At 39.8% G+C, this 27395-nt stretch overlaps 1 protein-coding gene across 2 annotated transcripts; it reads right to left on the bottom strand.

The window, feature by feature from the left end:
- Nucleotides 1–12421: 12421 nt before the first annotated feature.
- On the bottom strand, nucleotides 12422–23711 carry LOC138053459 (uncharacterized). 2 transcript variants are annotated; one of them, XM_068900097.1, is made up of 4 exons: nucleotides 14893–15092; nucleotides 14358–14445; nucleotides 13645–13734; nucleotides 12422–13085 (listed from the first exon to the last, which is right to left on the bottom strand). In XM_068900097.1, exons 2-4 carry the CDS (start codon nucleotides 14443–14445, stop codon nucleotides 12751–12753), a joined length of 513 nt encoding a protein of 170 aa, XP_068756198.1. In that variant the 5' UTR covers nucleotides 14893–15092; the 3' UTR covers nucleotides 12422–12750. The 2 variants fall into 2 exon arrangements, with proteins under 2 accessions (XP_068756198.1, XP_068756192.1); XM_068900091.1 differs by lacking the exons at nucleotides 14358–14445; nucleotides 14893–15092 and adding an exon at nucleotides 23484–23711.
- Nucleotides 23712–27395: the final 3684 nt, after the last annotated feature.

Raw genomic sequence — 27395 nt, 5'->3', positions numbered from 1 at the left:
ATTTCATCTCGAATTTCAGAATAACTACAGGAGCTAATGTCTTCGAGACATCACATTTAAAGCTAAAATACATGGCATATACAGATACATACTAAACCTGGAAGACCGTACATAATATTTATAAAACACATATTCATTCAAAACAAAAGCTGTACCAAATACAGCCCTGGAATCTCTTTTAAAACCAGTAAACTCATAGCGGTACGGATAAAATCAAGTAGCGCATTCCAAAACTTAACTGATAGGTACGAAAAAAGAGATAACAACATAACTGGTTAATCTAGGTTTATTGAGGAACAGAATGTAATTTCTGCGAATATCATGAATAAGAAGAGGACGGGAGAGAAAACGTATTTTTCATATAAGCAGAGAAACCCTTTTTTTCCAAAAAAAATACATACTTTTATAAAGTAATATGAGGACATCTTGAATGCGCTTATTGCATAGAGATGTAGAGTTTGACTTTAGTAGTATGAGGACAGGTGATCTGCAAATATAAATCTCGTTATTCTCTTAATTATTTACGGCATTATACACTTTCTTTGACACGAGGATTACAGCGAAATGAAAGCACACCTTTCTCGCGAATTTTTTATGATAAAATCTTGTTTAGAAATCCAGACTCTACGCGGTTAACAGCACACATCAGGCCTACTGCTTAATATTTGGCTAGAAATCTTTTCCTCTGGCCTCGCTTCAGCCATTCGATGAGGGCCAGTCTCGTGCTTTTTAAGTTGCCTCGCTCATGCCCAAAACGAATTCTGGGTAATTATGCCATTCCATGACAATGGAAGACTCCCGATTCTCATTTCATAGTTTTTTTCATAAGTGTCGGGCCACCCAGTCCTACCAGCAAAATACCGCATCGATTGAAGGTTTTGGCTTTCAAATCTTGCCCAGATTGTGTCAGTAGGTCCTGGAATTCGTCCACAGAAAGGCCAGAGAGACAACTTCACTCGTGAACCGCCATGTTTACAACGGAGCATTTTAGGCGTCCCAGTCTGCATGAAACCATCTCTTGCCTCTGTCCGAGACAAGACCAGACACGCACGGTTCTTACGTTACGTTTATGCCTATAAAATCAACTGAAATGTCAATTGCTGGTAAAAAAACAAAAACAAAAAAAAACAGCATGTTAATTTTTTTTTGGTAGGCTAGGTATCGCGAGAGCCAGAACATTTACGCATGCGCTGACCGAATGTTTGAACAAGAGAGAAAAACGCAGTACCTCCAGACACCGGCGCTGGGGCGTCGTACCAAACGAGTCATCCCGGGATTTCGGCCCGTGCGATCGCTTTTGGACGCAGTTGGCCCTTCGCTGCTTTCTGCTACCGACCTTGCCTCCCGGTACGGCATTGAGGGAGAGATATGTCGGCCCCTAAACCATATGTGACAAATCCCACGCCTACTCACAGCTCCAAACCGCCCTTGTCAATATAGCGTAAGAAGTAGATGGCTTATATATTCAAGACAAAAGTCATTTTATCTGTCATATGGTAAGCACTGGAGTCGCAGATTACAAAGTATACGCATGCGCCCTCCTAAAGGTAACATACATACAGTCATAAGCTTTTTCCGAATAACTACAGGAGCTAATATCTTCGAGACATTACATTTACAGCTAAAATACATAGCTTATACAGATACCTACTAAATACATATTATTTAAAGAAATATTCATTAAAAAGAAAACAGGCTGTACAAAATGCGGCCCTGGATTCTCTTTTAAAACCAGTAAACTCATAGGTACGGATAAGATCAGGTAGGGCATTACGCAACTTAGCTGATATCTAAGAAAAAAGAGAACTAAGACCATAACTGGTTGTTCCAGGTTTATTGAGGAACAGAATGTAATTTCCGCGAAGATCATGCATAAGAAGGGGACGGGAGGGAAAACGTATATTTCATATATGCAAAAAACCCTTTTTTTTTCCACAAAAAAATACATACTTTTATAAAGTAATATGAGGACATCTTGAATGCGCTTATTGCATAGAGATGTAGAGTTTGACTTCAGTAGTATGAGGACAGATGAGCTGCAAATATAAATCTCGTTATTCTCTTATTTACGGCATTATACCGTTTCTTTGACACGAGGATTACAGCGAAATGAAAGCACAACTTTCTCGCGACTTTTCTATGATAAAATCTTGTTTAGAAATCCAGACTCTACGCGGTTAACAGCACACACCAGGCCTACTGCTAAATACTATTTGGCTAGAAATCTTTTCCTCTGGCCTCGCTTCAGCCATTCGATGAGGGCCAGTCTCGTGCTTTTTAAGTTGCCTCGCTCACGGCCAAAACGAATTCTGGGTAATTCTGCCATTCCATGACAATGGAAGACTCCCGATTCTCATTTCATAGTTTTTTTCATAAGTGTCGGGCCACCCAGTCCTACCAGCAAAATAACGCATCGATTGAAGGTTTTAGCTTTCAAAACTTGCCCAGATTGTGTCAGTAGGTCCTGGAATTCGTCCACAGAAAGGCCAGAGAGACAACTTCACTCGTGAACCGCCATGTTTACAACGGAGCATTTTAGGCGTCCCAGTCTGCATGAAACCATCTCTCACCTCTGTTTTCTTTCAAAGGGTTGCCTTTACCCACATTCCGGCTTAATGATGCCAGCTTGGGGGCTTCTGTGGACGAAGATGGCCCAAAAAACCGCTTCTAAAATGATAAACCTACCAGAATGATGCGAACTTGCTCTCTCTGCTAATATGAACTAGAGATTTGTCACATGATGTTCATACCTGAGCTCTCATTTTCCCAAAACAGCAGATGTTTCATTGAGTACTTCTTACATGGACCCTTACACGGCGGAGCCACGTTCTGCTGACCGTTTATCGCCGAAAAATTAAAAAACAAACAAACAAGCACTTAGCCCTTAAAATGTTAACAAGTAAGTTCTACAAAGAGTGGGCAGTAATAATCATGACCGCCTTTGTGATCTGCCGCAACATCGCATCGTTATGAAAAATTCCTGTAACATTCATGACAAATTCTGAAACATCACCTTCGTGTCTATCACACGAATGAAAAAAGCCGAAAACTTGGAACGTTGTAGGAGACAAATTTAGAAATCTCCTCTCTAATTCTCAAGTCTGTGCGGTGCATCGTTTCTGAGTTCTTTGTCGAATTATTTCCCGCAATTTTGCAGAGTTTTGTATAGAGCCGCCATGTTGGTGCAACCTCCGTTGTGCACTAAGGGTGCGTTCGATTGACCATGTTCCGGAATAGGAATACATGGAATATAAGTTAGAAATCCTTTGTTTTTACGGAGATTCACATTAAAACTGCCAAACGTCTGCTAAAATGCTATTTCAAACATAGTTTTGTTATCCTTGCTGCTTCGAAACGCGTGAAACATACCGTTTTAATCATCACTCCACGTATTCTTATTCCGGAATAGGGTCAATCGAACGCGCCCTAAGTTTTAATTGGTAACAAGTTTTAACACTTGTTTCTATAAAGGATGCATGCCATCTTGTCTATAAGTGTTAGATATTGAATAAGAAGGCATTGGTTTGTGGAAAAGAGCTGTTGTTGGCTTTGTTAGGAGAGGGTCTCAACGGGGTTAACCGTTAGCCGTAACACGTCATGAAAAGTTAACCGTTGGGCGTGAAAAAAATTAAAAGCATTTAGCGTGATTTTTTTTTACTTATAAATGGGAAATAGGGAGTGTTTCGAAGTATTTAGAGACTTCAGAGCACTCGACACCGTTTTACCTCCTTTGCCGTCCTCTCGTGGACATTCGATCTCGCTAAGCTTGTCTGACAAGACAAAACACGTCCCAAATAACCCCCAGCAAGAGAACATGAGGTAAGAGAACGGACCCCCATGCCCGTCACAGTTTTTAAAAATATATTTTTGGTTTCGCAAAGCTATTTTCAGTTTTCGTTCCCAACGTCATGCATATTTAAAATTCTTTTACGTCATTACAACTGGCCAATCAGGTGCCTCTCTAAAAATAGCCGCGTAGCTAAGATTAGATTTAAAAAAAATACTATCATTGGCCCGTGTATGGCCGGGGAATTCGTTCTCTTACCTCATCGTCTCTTGCCCCCAGTTGGTGGTCTTGACAAAAATAAGATAGTAAGATAATAATTAGATTTAATACTTAAATGAATGTAACTTTTTTATCTTCATTATGTAAGTAAATACGCAATTCAGTTTTTTAACTGCTATGTATTTATGAATAAAATAAACTTCAAATAAACTTCAACTTCAAATAAGAAAAATGTAAGTCGCATTCTGATGACCAATGACTTATTCTTTTCAATGTGTACTAACACCCTACTAACTAACACAGAGAACCCCAAAGAGCAAAAAAAGACTTTCATTTTCAACGAGGGACGTTTCTTTGTTTTTCATGTAAGTTAACTGTGACGGGAAAAAATAACCATTATCCGTGAAAAGCCAAATTTTCTAACCTTAGTCGTGAAAGTTATCCTCCCATTAAGACCCCCGTAAGAGGATAGAATCCCAGGAAAGCTTCCTATTTTGTTCCTATTTTGGGATAAAAACTACTATTTTTGGCCTCTGTTTTTCCTATTTTCCTATTTTCTCGGAGTGTCATTTGTCACTTGACACCCTGGTAGATGGAGGTACCTGAAGGTATATTATAAAGTAAATGGACGTGAATGAAGGTGGATGTAGGTAGTTGAAGGTAATTGCACGTTAGTGAAGGTATATGAAGGTAAATGAGCGTGAATAAAGGTAAATGAAGATAGTTGAACGCGGATGAAGGAGGATGTGGGTAGCTGAACGTAAATGAACGTGAATAAGGTAAATGAATGTTAATGAAGGTAAGCTAAGGTATATGAACGTGAATGAAGGTATGGTGAAGACAAATGACGGTAGTTGAAGGTAAATGAACGTGAATGAAGGTAGATGAACACGGATGAAGGTAGATGTAGGTAGCTGAAGGTAAATGGACGTTAGTGAAGGTAAATGAAGGTAAATGAACGTTCACAGGGGCGGATGTAGCATTTTTTGAAAGTGGGGGCCGAACAAGAATACTAATCAGCGCGCCTCAGTAGCGCCTTCGGCGCTACTTTCTATGGGGGTCTGGGGGCATGCCCCCCCAGAAAATTTTGAAATTTTGGGTACTCTTACATGCAATCTGGTGCAATCTGGAAAGTAAAATATCAGGATTCCATATTGAATAAAATTATAAGTTGTGGTTATAATGATGCATGGTTTATGACTCTTCGCTCCAAAGTCACAACAGCCTTGGAAGAAACCAAGTGTCTGTATACGACAAGTGCGCAGGATGGTGATCTTTACGTCTGCTTTCTTAGCCATTTTCTGAATCTTTTCATGCACTGAATGCGCAAACACTGTTTTTGCATCCTTGCGTATATCTGCCAGCTGATCTTTCACCACGTTAATATGCCTGTATGCCTCAATAACATCCAATGTCGAACCCTGTAACGAACGGCTAAGTCCTACCTTGAATCCAAAAAGATGCTTGGCAGTGTAAAAGGCAGCAATGAACACAGGGTTCATGATTTGATGGAACAGCACATAAGCACGTACGTGTCACAATGATATTCTATTTGTACCTAACCAAAATATATATAATTATATATATAGACATTAAGATTTTACGTTGTTACAGTCTCTGTAAAATAGGTTGACTGTAGACAAGGAATTCTCATCCAGTCTTCTTCGTCATTTCAAAAGGATAATATTAACGCCGGTAACGTTGAAAGCTTTTTCGCACAACTTTGGTCATACTATTAGCAAAAAATCATGCTTTAGCTAAAAAAATCAACAGCTCCAACAGACTGCTTACAAAAATTATAAAATTATTGTATATTTTGACAAAAAAATAAATCTCCGACGAACTGAAAGAGGGGGCCGCGGCCCCCTCGGCCCCCCCCCCCCCCCCCCTAAATCCGTCCCTGGTTCATAAAGGAAAATGACGATAAATGAACGCGGATGAAAAGAAATTGGGTAGCAGAAGGTAAATGAACGTGAATGAAGGTATATTAAGGTAAATAAATGTTAATGAAGGTATATGAACGTCAATGAGGGCATATGAAGGTAAGTGAAGGTAGATGAAGGTAAATGAACATGAATAAAGGCAGATGAAAAGAAATTGGGTAGCAGAAGGTAAATGAACGTGAATGAAGGTATATTAAGGTAAATGAATGTTAATGAAGGTATATGAACGTGAATGAGGGCATATCAAGGTAACTGAAGGTAGATGAATGTGAATGAAGGAAGATGAAGGTAGATGAAGGAAGATGAAGGTAGATGAAGGTCACGAGATGAAGGTAGATGAACGTGAATAAAGGTAGATAAAGGCCGATGAAGGTAGATGGAGGTAGATGAAGGTAAATGAACGTGAATGACGGTAGAAGAACGTGAACAACGGTATATTATTGAACTAAGGAAAATGAATGTAACTGAAGGTAGATAAATGTGAATGCCGGTTGACGACCATGAATGAAGGTAGATGAAAGTAGATGAAGGTGAATGGAGGTGATTGAAGGCGAATCAAGGTAGATGTTGGAAAATGAAGGTGAATGTAGCTAGGTAGATAGATAGATATACCATTATTTAAACACGATAATGTTTAAAGCTATAAGATTATGGGGTCGTGTGTTTACAAATAAGATAAGATTCCCTTAATTTACATACTGTTATACGCCTAAACTAAAAATCCCTAGGGTGTAAGAGAGCTAAAACTAAATGACAATTACGATTTTATATGTAAGATACAATTAAGCTGAAGGTAAATAAACGTCAATGAAGGTATATTAAGGTAAATGAACGTGAATGAAGGAAAATGACGGTATAAATGAACGTGATTGAAGGTAGATGAAACTAAATGAATGTAGCTGAAGTAAATGAACGTGAATGAAGGTATATTAAGGTAAATGAATGTGAATGCAGGTTGATGAAGGTATATTAAGGTAAATGAACATGAATGAAGGTAAATGACGGTAAATGAATGTGATTGAAAGTAGATCAAGGTATATGAGGGTTAATGAATATGATTGAAGGTAGATGAAGGTATATGAGGGTTAGTGAATTATATTGAAGGTAAATGATGGTAAATGACCAGGAGTGAACGTATATTAACACAGATGACGATAAATTTTTATAAATGGAGGTAAATAGATATAGATGAAGGTAAATGTATATGGATGACTGAATTGTGGGAAACTGAATAATTTGGCGTGTCTTACGTAGTTGGGGATTCTTGGTGGGTACATGCATGAGGTCTTTCCCCAAAAGCTTCCGTTTGGCTTACCCTTTTTTAGCCAAATTGAGGGATTTGGCTTACTTTCTTCGTTTTCAAGTCTTAGGGTCTCAGCGGTTTTCTTGCACATAAACAAGTATCTGTTGTTCTCTTTAATGGTAAATTTGACAGGCTTCTCACCGTTCCAAGAGAGTTTGCGTCCACAATTCTACCTTTATTTCTCGAGAGTTTCAATAGACGAAACGAAATAAATATGACAGACCGAGTGCGAGCCGGACAATCTGCGAGCCAGCGAGCCATGCGACCCATTTCAAATAGCGCTGATAAACAGTTATTAAGTCTAAGTACCCATTTTAAAACGGTTAGCTTTCAATAACTGTGTGACTCGCATGTTACTAGTCATGGCTCGCTATGTTGGCTCGCATGACCCGCAGCCATGGCTTGCATGACTTGTCCTAATTATAACTCGACCGAGCTACTCACTCTACAGTATTTTATCTTTTATCCTGCCCTTACCATTCTGGAAACGAAACACTGCCGGGTTGTTTACTATTTAGAAAAAATGTCCGGAAATTCCGTTTGGTTCAGTGTAAATGGCACACGACTCTTTGGCTCGTTCCACTGGAAAATTTCCGGGAGCAGACGGGACGTCTGAAAAGGTAGTCCTGACATGGAGGGGAGTATGAAACGAAGTATGCCTCGTACAGGAACATCCATGGATCTCTACCCATGATTACGTACGTGTAATCAAATGGCGACGAGTGAAATAAGGAAATAATTTCACGCGCGTTTGGTCAAAATTCTAATAATTTCCCGAGCCTTTAGGCGAGGGAAATTATCAGAATTTTGACAAAACGCAAGTGAAATTATTTCCTAATTTCACGAGAAAACCATTTGATTACCTTTTAATGTCGTGGGTGACAAATTACGCTCACAACCGTAATTGTAAAATCGCTCGAGTACTTTATCCAACTGCTCGGGAAGAATCATCTCCAGGTTTTTCTCAAGGCTATTTTCGTCACACCACTTCTCAAAAACTCTCACCCAGTTAATTGTGCTCTTTCACGTATTTAAATTTTCTGCCGCTTCCTTTAATTTCGTAACTGGTCACTGTCTTAAATCTAGACGCGGTCAGTACAAAACGCAGACTGCAGACTGCAGACTGCAGACTGCAGACCGGGTACAAAATGCAGACTAGGTTCAAAATGCAGACTGCAGACTGCAGACCGGGTACAAAATGCAGACCAAGTCTAAATAAATAAATACGTGATGGAATGTCATCTTATAACTTACCTGCTGTCACGCAATCGTCATTTTTCACGAATATTAGCATTTATTGGGATTCCTTGCCCGTTTCTTAATATATTATGTCTTAAACAGTGTTTCTTAAATAAAATTTTGAGCTGCTTACTGATCTCCTAGCAGACTAGCTGATCTCCGGAAAGGTGATCTGCCTTTTTTTACGAAAATAGTGTCACCAGCGCGATTCGCAGTATTCCCCGCCAAAAAGGACATGTGACCCTGTTGACCTTTGAATTTGTTTACATGGGCTCGTGGCAGAGCTCGATCAAAGAAAAACCCATCGTTGATTTCCAACAGGACGTAACACCCGACTGCCAATAATTCCCGAAGAACAAATGAACAATTGGTTCAGTTACAGGCGAGGCATTTTAGAACAACGATTTATTTTTCCTTTCTGATGAAATGCGGGATTGTCATGCGGTCTTGACTCGCCTGGCGTGACATTCGCGGTTGTGGCGTGAATAATTATCAAGCAAGCGCCGCTAGATTTTCTCCCAACGCTGTCATTATAAAGCCTTATTGTCGTCTCAAAATAGAACTAAATTTTTTGGATATACATAATATTTCTTTCAAGAATACAGGGTTTTTTTGGTGCCTTTCTTTTTTATGGCTCATTTGCTGCTTTGCGCGTGATTTATTCCCGATTTCCTTCGCATTATTTATTATATTTTTGCGCCTTTTTAAACGGCCCAGGGATTGCTTTGAGAACTAAAATGAAAAGGGTCTTAGTTTTCCGAGTCTTAGTTTTCCGGGTCTTAGGTTTCCGAGTCTTAGTTTTCCGGGTCTTAGGTCTTAGGTCTTAGTTTTTCTTAGTGTTCGTTATGCACCACTCAATGTAAACCACGGCCCCCCGACCCCCTGGACATATAAGATGACATTCCATCACGTATTTATTTATTTAGACTTGGTCTGCATTTTGTACCCGGTCTGCAGTCTGCAGTCTGCATTTTGTACCAAGTCTGCATTTTGTACCCGGTCTGCAGTCTGCAGTCTGCAGTCTGCGTTTTGTACTGACCGTATCTAGACGCCATCTTGGCTCTGATCGAGATACAAGAGATGTTACCATGGCAATTTTGTAATTTCACATGTGAAATTATAAATTAACGCTGAAATTTCGCGTCTAAATTAAGGAGTAATTTGTCACCCATGATATTAACTGGGAAACATCATGGGGCATGTTGCCGATATCTACAAAGTGTCTGAAAAGGGCGATAAAACTCAAAAGCCCACTAAAGAGATCCTGAAATTGCCGTGCCTTATACGGAAGGGAAAGAAAACATACACTCTATAGTGCTTCAACGTATTCGCAAACAGAAAGAACGAACAAGTTCAAGAAACAGTACTGCAGTCCATTTGGTCTGCTTGTTATGTATGAGAATCTGAACCCTATTACAAAGATTCTTGAACTCCACTTCTTTCGCTTTTTTAAAAATTGTAAAATGGCTAAAATTGCAGGGAAAAGGTTCCATTTTACGTCTTTCATTCAGTAATTCGACCGGTTTTTGAAAAACCTCAAAGAAGAAAGAACGAAGCGCCACAGTCCGAAAGGACGGCTATTGTTATCGCTGCATTGTTTTCTTGAAACAAAGGAGAGTATGCATAATTAAGTAAGGACCTGTGTGGAAATCTTGCCGCAAAGAGTACTAGGCCATCCCCATTTTTTTTTTTCGTTTACCGTCGAATGCGTTTCCTGATATTGGGTCGGTCGGTCGCATTGAACAAAAAATCATGAACATTCTCGGAATCGTAGGCCTGGTAGCCCAGCATCACAGCTGTGGAGCCGGGAAAACAACAAGACGTGAACCCAAAATCAATATGGCGGAAACGTTGTTGGATGTTGTTGCAAAATTAAGACAGTGCGGGGAAAAAGGATCAACCACCGAAACTCCTATGTGACATGAAAATGGCTTTAAAATGTCGTTACCTAATTTTTTTTTTTTTTTGGAAAATGCCAAAAATTTGGGTCGGTCGGACGATGCTAAACGGAGAAAAAAAAGGCCTTATGGTATTTTTGAAACAAGCTTAGTTAAACCCGACCTTCGTGGTTTTCTTTAAAAAATATGACCACCGGAGCGTGTGGAACCTTTCATTGTCAAAAAAACCTATAAGACGCTAACGGTTTGCGATTTACCATCTTTTAATCCCTTCAGCACTATTGCAGCAGTCTTATTGCAGCTTGGTAGATGTTGTTTGTGACTCAGAAAACGTGATCTGTTATACGCTCTGGGTGATATGGTGGCCCAGTCTCTGGTCCAATGCAAAACAGAAGAGGTTGAGTTAGACCATTGGTTCGACCACATTCTTGTTGTCTCTCGACATTTTGACTACTGAAAGAGACGTAGGTCTGGGATATCATCCAGTCAATATTCCTGACATGTTTACTGGATCGAATTTTGTGTTGTTAGTTATAAAAGAGAAACAGGTAGTTCCTAGTGCAAGATCAAAGTGGGGACAACTTAAGCACAGCTTGAGAAAGTTTAAATCAACTTTCAAATATATGACTTTCATATATATTTGTGCCTTCCGAAATTAAGTGGTTTGGGTGCAATGTACTTTTAATGTTGAATTACATTGAATGTCGCCTGAAGCCGGAGGGACTAGCAGTGCACAGTCAGAAGGTCGATCTACACCACAAGTGACCACAAAGAATGACACAAACAATAACACCTTAAAGCTATCGTACTTTTAATGTTTTAGGCGGCAATTTAATTAATATCCCAATCAAAAATCAACAGAAGAAAGTTAGCCTGTGCACAGCCCCCCGCTCTCCGAAGAAAAATCGGAAAGGAGCGTCTGTGATTTACCGTTGGTTATCGTGGTCCGGAATAAATATGCATACATTATTGAATGATCTACGCTGACCAAAATTTACGTGGCTCATATTTCTTTGGAGCTAAATTTCCATGATGGTGGTCAATAAGGTAGATTCCAAACATGATAGAAGAGCGTCTCCGATAGTTTTAAGATTCCTTGGCTTTATAGCATAGAAGCACTCTTAAAAAGAAAGGATACATTCGTTGTTTCAATGATGTAATGATCGAAGGGTAATAACCAATCAAATCATTTTCCACACATTTCAGGAAAAATCACATGGTATTGAACACGATTACCAAAGGTAAATCACAGACGCTCCTTTCCAATTTTTTTTCGGAGAGCGAATGTAAATTATGATCTTAAAAACAACGATTCGAGAAACGTTTTGAGTCGACGTCGTTCGAAGTTGAGTGATTTCTCCATAGGAAAGGAAAGGAACTTTATTTAAGTGTCTAATCTTCTAGCGCCGTAGAGCACTAATCGGGGACACTGTAAATTGAAATTAACAACGCAAATCAAATCAAATTTTGGTTTTTGAGGAGAGGGGAAACCGGAGTACCCGGAGAAAACCTCTCGGTGCAGAGTAGAGAACCAACAAACTCAACCAATATGACGCCGAGTCTGGGAATCGAACCCGGGCCACATTGGTGGAAGGCGAGTGTTCTCACCACTGCGTCATCCCTGCACCCCCTGCTTCCATAAACTATATAAGACAGTGTTCCATATGCTCTAGACTTCCTATCTATCAGGTGTTTTTTCAAATGGTACTTTAAAAACCCTCTCGTTTATCTACCGCAAAATGTACCCTGAGCCGATGAAATAACGTGCGTGATTAGTATCGGTACAGGCATCAATGGGGTAAGATTAGCCCATTATATCTCTTAAGCAAGCACCGTGACATATCTTTTTTATTGTAGTTTTCAGAGCAGGGATTAGTAGGGAACATTCAGGGAAGGTTTCAAGAAAATCGTTTGACAACTTTATTTTCTGAGGAATCACCTTAAGGTCACTTACGTAGAACAAATGATCATTATTGGAAAATAAGGACCCCCCATTCCACCTCAGTGATCACTAAAATGACAGACTGTTTCACCTCAGATACTAGTGCTTTTTTATTTCAATGAAAATGCACTTGATTATTCAAAATATAACCTGTAGATAACAGTGAAGAACAGCATTAACCCAAGGCAAAAAAAAAATTGGCAATGATGCATCCGGATCTTAATGGGCCAGGGGCCTGTTTCTCGAACGTCCTGATAACTTGTCAGGCCCAAAAAGCCATGTGCTTAAAACAGCTTGAAACAGCGAAAACGACTTTCCCTATTATGACTAAAATAGCTGACAGATTTTTGAAACCAAAAAAACACACTCAATCGTGATGAATTTTGTGATCGACTGGCTGATCGACTTTCTTGTGGCCTTTAAGGTGCGTCAGAGTAGTAACCCCACACAGAAACGCATATTTCCTCACCAGACCCCGAATCTTCAGAGAGGAGGAATTCCTGATCAACAGTAACTTCCAAAGGATCATAATCGAATCGAAAATCAAAGTGAATATTATCAGAAGTGGTGTACTCGGGGGTCACGGGCCCTTTTTCGTCATCAAGCTTGAGATCTTTGGTCTCCCCAACCGGGAGTGATGGTTCATAATCCACCCTCAAAGTTACGAGTCCTCCTGCTTGCTTGATTTTAAAGGATCCGGACGGGTTATCTTTGGAGCCGAAACACACGTCGCGGGCAATCTCAGTCGCGGGGACTGCACAAAGAAACAAAAATAATATTATTAAACTCGCTAAGAGTTCGGAAATAAAGCAAATAGGAGTAGCCGGACCTACTGTGGGAGTAGTAAAATTCTTCAAAAAAGAAAAGGAATGACACTCGGCACTCAATCATTGACGCTATGGTATCATTGTCCATAATAAGTGTGTAAACATGCAGCGATGCACGCAAAACTGTTGCCGAGAAACCCTGGCTCACTCCATCCGATACGACTACAAACGCAATTAGACTAAATCGCATGCAAGTAAATCAGTAATTAACACACTATTTGATCATAAGTTAAGCTTAAAAATGGGAAAACGGCTTACACCTGCCTGTTTTACATGGTTGACGTGTAGGATAAACGGTGTTTGATAAACGGTTGAACAGCCTAAAAGAACCATTTTTAAAATATAATATACAGAACGTATACAGAAGGAGGTAGAACCTAACGGCTATTTTGTAAGGACTCCGGCGGTGTGATGATTTGTGATTTGTTGTTGTTGTTGTGTTTTGTTATTTTTTTTTTTGTAGAAATTCAAAACCTTTTCACTTACTGTTTCGTTCCACGAACTCTCTGATAGCCTCTGGTTTTTCATGTCCCAGTAGAAACATCCTCTTCCTTGCGTAGCCCCCATAATGATACCCTGTAGGCAAGGCCAAAGAGTTAATAGTTAGGGATTGACGTCACATCAGGATTCATAAAGCGAGTAGAGGAATACTGTAACATTCCTCGGGCTTAAACAAAATCGTAACTCGTTTTGGAAAACTGAAGCTTCCGCCGGGATTTATATGGAAACGGGAATGCATATCGGCAAATTATCGGTATCAAACCGGTGGAATATAATAGTTATTAAGGTCCTACTGAGGGTACGCTAGCCGTGGGAAAATTTCATCAACACTCCTAAAAGGCCCCCAGATCTCGTTTTCTTAGCGTTGCCGGCCCAAAATAATTTTCAACACCACTGCACTGAGATACAAATTTCAAAATACGAAATAATTGACATTTGGCAATTTTTGAAACAGTGAAAAGTTGTTTGCATATAAAGCAACATGGATTCACTCAGCGATAAGCTCAAAAGCCCGTAAGGGATATACCAGTACCCAAATCGTACTTCCCCCCCCCCCCCCCAACCCCTGAGAGGTACACCGAGCACGCCAGTCCGGTGCCGAGGGTGATATTTATTTGGACAAAGACAATAACAGTGCATGTACAAATGCCAGATAAAAATGAGAATTACCATATTAATTGTTACACTAATTTAGTTACCTTGGGGTTTGGCTAGCGTTGTTTCCGCCACCAATAGGAAAATCACCAAGAAAAGGCTGAAGGATAAAATAGCTGCCTTGTCATTCATCTTCAACCCAAGAGAGAAAAACGAAATTAGGCCCTCACGTTTGGAATCAAACGTTTTTTTAATGACGCGTGACAGGGATGGCTGGGAATAGTGAATGAAAAAATGTGGATGAAAAGAAAACTAATGAAGGGAAATTTCAACAAATAAGAAAATGCAACAAACCGTAAGATGAGAAGATTGAAAATGTAAAACATTTGAACTTTACAATTAAACTTACTGTAGGAACAATCTGTTGTGAAAAGTAACAGGGGTGTTAACTTCAAGTACTCGAACGATGAAATTAAACCTACAAAGTGGAATCTCTGAATTTGAGATCACATCCATTAAAGGTAGACTGGCCGAAGTAAAAGATGCTGTAAGGTTTTGAAAGTTAAGTCCTAACTTCATGAAAGCGTTATACATCCTGCCGATGTAAAACCACCCTTTTTGTATAGTTAAAAGACTCACCGTTTTTTTCTCCACGGAAAACTGGCAAAGTTGTTCTTCCAACGTCTGCAAAACGCACTGTCTGTTAGTTCAGTGGGCAGCGAATTTAAAGGCAACTTATCTCGTGAATAACTGAGAATTAAGCCAGCGCAGTAACCAATCAGAAGCCACTTGAAGTCGCACGAAAAACAAAGAAGGATTTAGTCACGAAGACACACTTGACTAGAATTGCCGCTGCTTCCGTAGAGTTTTTACTTTCCTAGTTAGTTTGCCTCTCTTCTTTTTTTTGAGCAAAATGAAAATTCAAGCGATGTGCACATAAGTGGCGAAATTCGAAACTGCAAATGCATGGTTTCAACTTGTGCTTCTTTCCACAGATCATTGGTTTGCACATGATAAACCGGAAACCATTACCCCGTGAGCAGATCTTTCTATTCCTTGTCCGGTAATTAAGAAGTCTGAGTTTCTGGTATTGTGTCCCACTACAAAAGAAACTCTAGTTCTGCCAGCACCACAAAGGTTTGTGGTTTGGATGGCTTAAGGAGTACATTACTCTACTTTGCTAATATTGTCTTCCCTTGACAAGATCGACAATTCAAAAGTTATCTCTCCTTTACCATGATCTAAAGATCAGTTGTGAGAGAAGGGTTTTTTTCGAAGCACCTTTGTACAACTAATTTGCCTCGATACGACTGGTAACTTTTACAGTCTTCAAACTGTTTTTCGTTGTTATGATTCCACTGTACAGCAACTTGTGCACATCATTCATGAGATTGGGTCATTTACTGTTGAAGCCCTAGAGAAGGGCTATGCCGGGTAGCTTTTCCGTATATTTAAGGCCTTTGATAGAGTCTAGCATCGTGGTGTGTTAGCCAAGTTAAGTGGTCTTGGACTGGAGGGAACCCTATTTGTGAAATTGGTTTCATAGTTGTCTTTTTAATCAAACACAGAGGGTGGTTATTTGGGAAGTTCACCCCGCATGATTGGTTTAACCTTAAAGCAGGCGTTCCGCACGGATAAGTGCAGTGCTTGGTCCATTGCCTCTGTAGATCACGCTCGCAGAAATCTCACGGCAGGTGGTATATTCCTGTCTACGTTGATGTCTGCATGCACCGTTCCGTGAAATAATCCTTGGATATTCATCAAACGAAGCTGCAGTGATGACAACTCTTCAAACCCTGCCTTCAATAAATCAGCAAGCAAATTTGAACTCTAACAGATTTAGACCGAGGATCCAGACCAGGAAATCCAAATCTTAGGGGGTTGGGGACAGGTCTAAATCCGCTGAGACATCGGCCATAATAAATACCTAACTTCCTTTTCACTCTTTGCTGAAAATTTTCCTCCGCTTTCCGAGCCTGGAAAAATACTAGAAACCTCACAAAATGAAGTTACTGCTGATCATCGCAGTTATTAATTAAAGTTGCTTAAGCAGTATATGTAGCGAAAGGAAAGCTGAAAAATTCAGGCTTGAACTTGATTCTCTCCGCACTTCAAATATATATATGGCTTTCACATATCCATATACAAATATGCTTTCGTCAACCTCACAAAATGATTCATAATTATCCAATAGGAAGTAAAAATGAAGCGGTGATTACACAATGTGCAAGTGTATATCGTAAATACTCTGACAAATCACAAGTGCCGCAAATATTGCACGAAGATCCAATCGAAATGAGAGAAATTACAACAACGCAACATCTTGCAACATTGTTCAATGATGTTGCGACATGTGTTGAATGGACTGGCCAAACGCACACAACAGGGTGGCCAAACGTACGCAACATGTTGTGCCCAACAATGTTGCACTGAAGATGTTGCGTTGAAATGTAGCGAGCGTTTGGCCAGGCCTTAACCTGCTAAGGCAAAGCACAGGAAAATTCACGAATATGTTAACAGGGAAATTGATCACGCCAGCCAGACTAGTCTGATAAAACTAGCATTTTTTTCTCAAACACTCAGTTGTAAGCTTCCTTCCTTCCTTAAAGGAACACAAACAAAAGCTTAGGAAATTACATAGAATGTATTGCACTAATATTGCCATTACGTTGATTTTTTTCTACTCTTAAGGTGAACAGTTGTTCATTGTGAAACATTTTGTGCCACAGGGTCTCCGCTCGCACCTAATGAATAAATTATTTACGCCAGCCGCTCGTCAAATCTCAACGCGTACGTGATGAGCGCCTTGTTTCGGACAAGGCCTCTCATGTGCACAAACATCTCGCGTCATCAAAAGCTTGTCGAGACTCTTGTTCCACTGAATGTTTCACAGCCTTAGACTCAGCCACCTTGTTTTGAATTGTTGATCTCACCAGGGCAAGACAATTAGTTAAGTCTGTAAACCGGCACTGAGCAAAGTATACAGGGGCACCCAACGTCAATTTTCGGAAAATATCTGTTCGGAAGACGATTTGAGATCTAGAATTTTCGGATCATTTCTTGGAAAATTTCTTTCTTGCCTTCCTGTCCTAGGATTTTCGAACATCTAAAACATGGTATAATTGCCCATTTTAAACGGATTTTTACCCAAAAAAGGTCACTTAAAATTTTCGGGAGCCTTTTTTCTGGCTGAAATTTTCGAAAAGGTAAGTTTTGATCCTTATAATTTTCGGATCACTAGACTTTCAGCTAGGAAATCCGAACAGATGAAAAATTTTTAGGGGATAAAAATGTGCCATATCTACCGTTTAAATGCTAAAATATGTTTAACAAAGCTATGTTTAAGTGGTTTACAACCATAGTCTCGTTGGGTGCCCCTGAGTATAACAAACAAAGCCATCCAAACCACGAACCTTTGTGATATTGGCAGAACTAGAATAAGTGTCTTTTTTGAAGAACGAACACAAAGCAACAACGTGAATGCAGGAAACGGAGACTTTCTTAATAACCAGACAAATTACAGAAAGATCTGCTCGAATAGTAGCGAGCCTGAGGGTGTGCAAACCATTCATCTGTGGATACAAGCTCGTCAAATCTCTACTCGCGTACGTGATGAGCGCCTTGATTCGGACAAGGCCTCTCATGTGCACAAATATCTCGCGTCATCAAAAGCTTGTCGAGACTCTTGTTCCACTGAATGTTTCACAGCCTTAGACTCAGCCACCTTGCGTTTTAATATTAAAATGAAAGAAGCTTTTCACAACTGCCTGAAAAATGGACCAAACCAACTCTTAACCGACAGCTACAACATGCTGTCCTATCTCTTTCAGTTTATTCAGTTTCAAATTAAATTGCAACGAACTTTTTTATTTAAAAGCCTAGTCGAGGTAAGTATGTAAGTATCTTAGCTCACCATTTACTTTGTTTTTGCTCTGCATTTTCTTATGTTAATGATGTTTTTCTCATGCTAATTAGTCAGTAGGAATTTAATTAAGACAAGCAGTGAGGTTTCTATCAGAGCAAGGTTAACTCTAGCCTCACTTTCATTCAAAGGCCAGGTAACTAAGCATACAACTGTAAAGTAGTCTATCGGGTATGTTTACGATTTCGCAAGACAGCGAGGCAGACCTTTGAGGCAAACTATTAATCAGTCCATCACGCTTCACAAATTTAACAACATTATATATAACGCTAAAGAATATTTGAAATTGGCCAGGCCAAACGCCTTCTTTAATGTTACACCAATCATACAGAAAATGAACTTCCCTAACAACCACCCTCTGTGTTTGATTAAAAGACATCAAACCAATTTCACAAATAGGGTGCCCTCCACTCCAAGACTACCTAACTTGGCTAACAGACCACAATGTTAGACTCTATCAAAGGCCTTAGACATATAAAGAAAAGCTACTCTTATTACATAACCCTTCTCTAGGGCTTCATCAGTAAATTACCCAAGAGATACAAAGATACTACGAAAAAACCGTCCTTTCACAAATTTTAGGTAAGCATTGTAAAAGAGAGATAAGATCATAAGTTTTGAATTGTTGATCTCACCAGGGCAGGACAATTAGTTAAGTCAGTAAACCGGCACTGAGCAAAGTATAACAACCTAAGCCATCCAAACCACAAACCTTTGTGATATTGGCAGAACTAGAATAAGTGTCTTTTTTGAAGAACGAACACAAAGCAACAACGTGAATGCATGAAACGGAGACTTTCTTAATAACCAAACAAATTACAGAAAGATCTGCTCGAATGGTAGCCTGAGGGTGTGCAAACCATTCATCTGTGGATACAAGCAGAAGTTGAAACCTTTCATTTGCAGTTTCGAATTTCATCCCTTTTGTGCATATCGCTTAAATTTCCATTTTGCCAAAAAAAGGAGAAGAAAGGCAAACTAACCCTTGAAACTAAAAACTCCATGGAAGTAGCGATTCTAGTCCAGCAAGTGTGACTTCGTGACTGAATTCTTGTGGTTTCACCATGTCGCTTCTAATTGGTTACTGCGCTGGATTAATTCTCAGTTATTCATTTACCTTTCATGGGTATTTGGGTAGTGCTGTACTCCAAAAGGGCTCTTAAGGTTATCGCTCGGAAAATCAATTTTTCACTGTTTGAAAAATTGCCAAGTGGCACCAACTTTATATTTTAGAATGTGTATCTCAGTGGTTGTGAAACTGTTTTGGGCCGACAAGCTAACAAAACAAGATCCATTGACCTTTTAGGAGTGTTTTCGAAAATTTCCCATGGCTAATGCACAGGGACCTTAATAACCTTTATATTCTACCGGTTTGATTCGGCCAAAGATAAAATGCCGATATGCCCGTTTCTATATAGACCCCGGCACCGAGAGTCACCGTTTCACTTTTCCCAAAACCAGTTACGACTTAGTTTAAGTCCGAGAAATTTTACATTATTTCTCTCCCCGCTTTGTGAAACCTGGGGCCCGTTTCTCGAAAGTTCCGATTTTCGGGTGTCACAATTCCCTTAGTATCTCGGCAAAACGGAGAGGATTTAATTCATCAAACTTCACGGTTGTTTTTCTTTTTGTCAAATCATGTTAAAAGATCGGCTTTCCAAAACAAGCGGTTTCTAGTGTCGCAAATGGCTTTTCGGGCCCGAAAAGTTATCAGGACTTTCGAGAAACGGGCCTCTGATGTGGCGGTAACTCCTCACTGTTAACTGTTTGTGGGCTATTCAGGGGAGAGGACATTTCTGCCGAAACATGAAAACCCAGGCACTGTCATGGAAATTGTGGAACGACACAGTAAGTAAAAGGTTTTTGAACTCCTACATTACGACAAAAAAGCTGAGTCACAAAACTCATCATGTCGCCAGAGTTATTACAAAATCTCCGTCAGCTACAACCTCCTTCTATATACCTTCGTTTCCCATGCACACTGCTATCATGTAAAACAGGTGTAAGCCGTTTTCCCATTTTTAAGCTTAACTTATGATACGTAATGTGTTAATCATTCACTTACTCACTTGCGATTGCGTTTGCCAGCGCGTCGCAAGTGTGAACCAGGCTGTAACAGCATAACATGTATCGCTCTTTACACTCCGGTATTATGGACAATGATACCTTAGTATAGATGATTAAGTTTGAGCAATTTTCCTACTCCTGCATGGCGCAGGCCGGCTGCTCGTATTTGCTTTATTTCCGACAATGAATAGGAATTTTAGCGAACTTAATTTTTGTTGTTGTTTCTTTGTGCAGTCCCCTCGACGGAAATTGACCGCAAAGTGTGTTTTGGTTCCAAACATAACCCGTTCGGATCCTTTGAAATCAAGCGGTTAGGAAGACTCTCAATTTTGAGGGTGGATTATGAACCACCACTCCCTGCTGGGGAGACCAAAGATCTCAAGCTTGCTGACCAAAACGACGATCCGGTGACTCAAGAGGGCACCACTTCTGATAATGTTCACTTTGACTTTCGATTCGATTCTAGACCTTATGGAGTGGAACCTGGTCAGACATTTAGCATCTCTGAAAAGTCAGGGTCTGGTAACAAAATCTGCGTTTCTGTGTGGAGTCATTATTCCCCCCTTAAGGACGTTCGCGCTAATTGTTTGTGCGCAACGTTGCTGCGCATATAACGCGACTGTAATATGTCACGCATTACTTTGAGCATTAGTGAAGTTGAGGTTTTAAAACCTTTGCAAAAACCGTGGACGGTAAGTCTTGCACAGCGATGGATCAGAGAAGATCGTGATCAGTCAAATTTGATTTAAAATATTTATGAAAGTCAAGTAGACTACTGCACGACTGATATTCCCGAGGTTTTATCAGTCGTGCACTAGTCTACTTGACTTTCATACAAATTTTTCGAGCATCAGTTAAAATAACATGGCGACAAAAACGCCGAGGAAAAAATTACAGGCAGGCAAAAGAATGGCACATTTATTTCCGAATCATCATGAAACTTCAAAGAGAAGGGGGCGGGAGGATGGAAAAGCTCTGGAAAAGGTAGCTGATCGAGTAGACCAGTGGCTGAAAGTTTGGAAAAGTCGTGGACGAACCGTTGCGTAAATTTAACGGGTCTATTTCTTTTTAATGTTTTTATTTTCCTACGAACTTAAGTTCCAAGGGAATGCATGTTTTTAAAGTTCTTTTCCTTTACTTTCGTGAAAATTGAGGAGTATTTTCGTCCTCGTCCGCTTGAATAGTATGGACCTGCGTGGAAACTATCAGCGATTGAATTTCACAAGAAACACGCTCCAGAGGATGAGCATGACGGCAATGGGGAGATATTATACAAAAAACCAACCAAATGAAGATGACCCCTGCTTAAAACGTCGTTGCTATGCTCGAAAAAGGTTTTTTTTTCGGTAAAAACCTTTCATCTCTTCAACGATCGATCCTCTGTTGGGTTCCAGTCCTTGCCCGACAGGTCACGCAAAAGCGTGACAAACGAACTTTTCCATGAGCTTTGCAAAATCACATCGATTTTACTCGTTCAGATCATCGGTGACCCCTAATTTTAAAATCATGAATCACTTACTTTACTTACTATCTACAAAATAGGATGAAATAAAAAAATTCTCACCGTAAGAAGTTATCTTTTTTTAACATTTTCTTACCTCGTGCCATCGAATTCCGGTAGTGGTTGCAACGGATAGCGCTTACGAAAACACTCGTCGAGGATGAATTCTACTGTTCACCACATCCCTAGCGGCATACAATTATCTAAAAATGTCACTCCTAAAAGCCTATGCATGGAAACTTTCACTCCAACAGTTTATTTTTATGATTTTCGATGGATGAGCAGATGAGCCTACATCTCGCTATTATGACCGATTTCTCGAAATTAAGGCATTTTTCCACTGCCATTTTCTCCGAAACAAAGTCGGTGACCCCCATTTTTTTTTCATTTTTGGAGTAAGTACTTTATGACCTAACTCTAGGCGAGAAATGAAGAAAATCTCACCGTAGGAAGATTTTGGCGCGAACGTCCTTAAGGGATAGTCACTTTGGCCGATTTTTAATTTTCATAAAATTACATAGATTTCTTTTGTTAAAAGTATCTTATAAGGTAGAGAACGCAAAAATATGGGTCCAGTAAAATAAGTGAATAAAGTCGCTGGTTTATTAATTAAGCATTTTAATATTTTGCATTTTACTTGTGTTTTGGCTCTGATCGATCACAAAATTCATCCCGATTAAGTGTGTTTTTTTGTTTCAAAAATCTGTCAGCTATTTTAGCCATAATAGTTTTTGACCTGAATCTTAAAGTAGAAAAGGCAAAAAGTTAACTCATGTATGGGTCAAGTAAAAAAGTGAATAAAGTCGCTGGTTTATTGAGCATTTGGACATTTTGCATTTTACTTGTGACTTTTCTCTGCATGATCCCATGAGGATCACATAACCCTCCCTCAGTGCACTTTTGTCATCGACCTAAAAAGCTGCTGGCGACGTCTTGGACTTAATAATTTACGTAACAGGGGAGAGTGTAGGCTGGAAAAATATAAAACGGCAATGGGGAACATTAGTCACAGGGGAGTGGGTTCCTCTCAGGCTTGATAACTGTAGAATTAAGTAGTCCTCTAAGAGCATCAGTTAATGACGTGGAACAGATTGTCATTTTAGTGGTGACTGAGGTGGAATAGGAGGCATTATTTTGCAATAATGATCATTTCTTCCACATCAGTGACCTTATATTTATGACCTCGTGTTCCGACTGTGTGATGAGAGCAATTTCGGGGCGAAAAGATTCTAATTGAACAGCCTTTTACTGTCTTACAACACTTCTTACATTTACCAGACATTTGACGATTGCAAACTTTCTTCTGCTGGTTGTTGATTGCAATCTTTAAAGTTTCACTTGAAACAGTCAAAGGACGATAATATTAAGGTATTAACGTTTGGTTCATTATGTGGTCACTTGTGGTGTAGATAGCGACTGCGTACCGCAAGTCTTCTTCAGGCGACATTCAAAGTAAATTACACCCAAACCACTTCATTTTCAAAAATGCAAACATAGACGAAAGTCATAATATTTGAGCTGCGGAAATGTTAATTTTTGAATAGGCTAATTAGCAAGTTAAACTTTCTCAAGCTTCACTTAAAGTTGTACCCACTTTGATCGATCTTGCATGATTATTTTAGCCGGAAACTATCACTTGTTATTCATCTGTTTCCCTTAATAACTAACTAATTAAGTTAACCACACACAATCGGTCCAGTATACACCTCAGAGATATTGACTGTATCATCCCGCACCTACCTCTCTTCGAACAAAAGCAAATCAACTGAGAGCGAAAAAAGAATATGGTGGAACCAATGGTCCAACTCAACCTCTTCTGTTTTGCATCGAACCACCGTCTGGGCCCGCAAATCATCCAGAACGTATAACATATCACGTTTTCTAAAATCATTGGACCTAATTGCTCACAAACAACATCTACCAAGCTGGTTGATGGCGGCTAAACACATGAAACTAAAAATCCCTTAAGAAAATGAGAAAATGTATCCATGCTAACTGAAAAAAGGAAAGGTATGTAAACGCTGTTGTTCTGTTCTGTCGTTTCGTTGTTTCATTGTTTCATTGGCCCTGAAAAGCCCCTATGGGGAGCGGTCAATTAAGTATGTATTGTATTATTGTATTGTATTATCCTGAAGCGATGGAAAATAATGTTTTTACGCTAAGTAAACCGCAACCCGTCAGCGATTTATAGCTTTCGTTGTTCTATAACAATGAAAGGTTTTATGACTGAGCTCCGTCATTATTTTAAAAAAAGCCCCTGAGGTCCGGCATTATCCCGCTATATTAAGTCCCTTATCGTCGCCCAAATGTTCATGAATGGGAATTAAACCTCGATTATATGCTTCTTTTTCGTGGATTGTAATTAATAAAGATGTGGATACGGACAGAGCCATGAAAACGACATTCGCACCAAATGAAGAAATTATTTCCCTGTTCCGCGCCCTGCATGAGGGTTTATCAAAGACACAAAGTCGTCGAACAAATGGCCGGCTTAACCGTGGCCCATATCGCTTCTGATTTGTCTGATTAGTCTCCCGAGAGACTAATTGCACTCTATTTTGAGCTTCTTCGCTACAGAAAAAACACTACTTAATCTCGTTTAGCTTGATCCAGCGTAGGACAGCCAATGGCTCAAGTTGGAAAACCTCGGAACGCAATACGATTTTACTTCACTGAACGAACTTTCTGGCATTCCGAGAGAGTTGTCGTCGTGTCTAACAAACGAAAAGGTGGGAGAAAGACACTGTAGAGGTTCTAAGAGTGGACTCATGCTAATTACTGCCGGCGGAGTAAACAGACCGTAAAAAGGAAGTTAAGGCGTTCTGGAAGTTTACAACTTGTTTCCCAACGGCGATTTTTGCCGCTGCAACCTCCCGGGAAAAGTATTACGCAATTTTTCCCGCTAGTGTCGATGCCGTCACAAAATTGCGACTCAAGTAAAAATCCGTTTTTGTTGGCCCATAGTTCTATGCGCGAACGGACTCGAATGAGCAGGTGACGCATGTGTAAATGCTGATTTTGTAACTTCACTCGTTTATATCTCTGCTTCCGGAAGGTGAATTGTGTTCATTTTTATAGGGTCTTGAGAACAGCAGATGAGAATTAACTTGAAGAAATAAAACACATTAAAATTGTTTTTACAAGACATTTTTCGACATACTTATGCATTTGCATTCGGTTGTGAATTAGATGTACACTTTGAATTTAAACTTATTTATAAGAAAAATACAATAGTTAAATTGACATATTATTCGCATACTTACAAAAACAGAGTAAATGGATTAGCTAAGATACTTAGATACTTATCGTGTCTAAGCCCTTAAAAGTTCTTTGTAATTCATCAAGTTAACAATACATGGTTCTATTAAGGAGTAGTCACTTTCGCCGATTCTTAATTTTCATAAAGTTACACAGTTCGTTTAATTCTAACGAGTGGTTCTCGAGAAATCGGTGTATTTCCGAGAAAGCTATTCCGCATTCAATCGCAATTTTTTAACTTACTACGCATGCGCTGCATTTAGCTGGGTTCTTTCGATAACAAAGAAAAATCTGTGAATTGCGAAGTTCTTTGCATCGTTACCTTTTCTAACATACATTTTCATAAAAGAATAAAACCATCAAAACACTTTGTTCAATTTTGAGGAAAAATAGTATAGATAGCGGAAGCATGGAGCAAATAAAATGATTGCTGTATTGAAGCCATGTTTATATTTGTGCAATCCTTGCGCGCGCGCTGCATTGCGTTAGCAAGAGCGCGCGCGAAAACTGTGTTCGGCCACCTTGTGTAGGCAAACGATAAATAGGGAGCTTAAGCACGCGCGTTTTTGAGACGCGGACGGGACCCGGTAGAGAACTTTTCGGGGGGGGGGACGGGGGTGTCTGCTAGATGTTGATACTAATCATCTCTAATGGAGAAAAGATACTTAGCACTATAAATGTGGTTGAGTGAAGACAAGTTGAAAGGGAAAACGGGTCACTTCCGGTTGCCGTCCGCGTCTCAAAATCGCGCGTGCTTAAGCTCCCTAATATCTTTGCGACTCTATTGTTTTAAGGGCCCTTATGACGTCATATCGGTTTCCATGGCAACACGCCAGGTCCACAAAAAGGCCCTCTAAATTTCAGTTTTTGAAAATTACCTGAAAAACTAAGTCGATGACCTACCCTTTTTATTTCTTTTTGTTGGAAATCTCCCTAAATTCTTTAACTTAGAGAGTGACAATAAGTTATCAAGTAGAATTTAAGATACATCACAAAAGGGCGTTTTATAGTTTACTGAAAATTGTACCGGATAACTTTCCCCCAAACTTTTTATTTGAAGTGCCATCGTGAATGGTACGTGCATGCAAAAAATCAAGATAGGTCATCGCGCAAAATTTCGAGATACAGACAATTTTTTTCCGCATGTTTTATTTCCGGTTCGCGCGATTTTACGCCCTATTTTCACTTCCGGTGTGTTGCTCGCGCTGCTTTTGAGCCTCCTCAAGGAGGCTGCGCGCGTGCGCGTAACCTAAACACGCTATAACTAAGAGACACGCGTCAGCTGAATGAATCAAATAAATCTTGCGGAAAAAAATTGTCTGTATCTCGAAATTTTGCTCGGTGACCTATCTTGATTGTTTGCCTGCACGTATCATTCACGCAAACGAGCCGAGGGGAGAATGGGGAGAGACCCATTCTATCCTCGCTTGCGCAGTCTAGACAAATGCGCACGGAAAGAACGGGAAATTGTCTTTTTCGTCTAAGTGCTTTGGCATCGAATAAACGAGTTTTCCCAGAGAAACTAAATATCTTGAGCAAGAGCCGATACAACGGAGATTTGATTTTAGTGGTGTACTATATTTCGGCTGGCCAAACCAGCCTTCTTAAGGTAAAATGAGAGTTCACATTGGATTCCCACAGAATCTGTCGAAGGTTTGAACAAATTTGGCTTCAGAGCGAGTAAAAAGCTCAACTTTTTTTCAAACAGAGTATCATTACACTCAGTATGTGTTATGTACATGTCAGATAAGGCTGCAAAAAAAAAAAAAAAGATTCTAAAAGGCCTCAAATATGGGCAAAAAAAAAAAGGAAAATGCAATCCAAAGGAGAAAGCCTTGTGGTCAACTTGAATCTACCACACATGAATCTTCTCGGAAAGGGTTCTTCAGAATTACAAGAATGTTATTAATAGTAAATGAACTGCTCGTCAAGTTCGCTTATCCTCTTCTCTTCTTCCTATATTAAAAGGTAAGATAACGCTAACACAGTTGTTTTGTCTAAAAAGCACTTTATTCCATATTAGTTCGTTTGCACACGAACCTGATGGAAGTGGATATTTCCAAAAAGAAATAACGGAATTTCGAAAAGTTTCATGCCGTGAAATAGGTCCATTTTTAAGATGGAGAGAATTGTGACACCCAAATTCTCCCAAAAACTTTAAAGCTTTCGAAATAAGCACTCCCAGTGGTATATGAAACAGCACCACAACGGATATCCATCCCAGGATGGGGGCGGGGGGAAGGGGTGGGGGGGGGGGGAGTAGCACAGGGTTTAGCCGAGTCAGCCACCTTAGCCGTTCCCATCCTTGAAAACTCTGTCATTTTTCAACAATTTCACGATTTAATGAGAGTTTCTCGCGAGAAAGATATTTGAAATCTGGAAGTTTTGATTCCA

Source organism: Montipora capricornis, chromosome 1 (assembly GCF_036669925.1).
Source record: "Montipora capricornis isolate CH-2021 chromosome 1, ASM3666992v2, whole genome shotgun sequence".
Taxonomy (NCBI): domain Eukaryota; kingdom Metazoa; phylum Cnidaria; class Anthozoa; order Scleractinia; family Acroporidae; genus Montipora; species Montipora capricornis.
The sequence above is the reverse complement of the archived record's forward strand: the minus strand, read 5'-3'. Positions and strand labels throughout refer to the sequence as shown.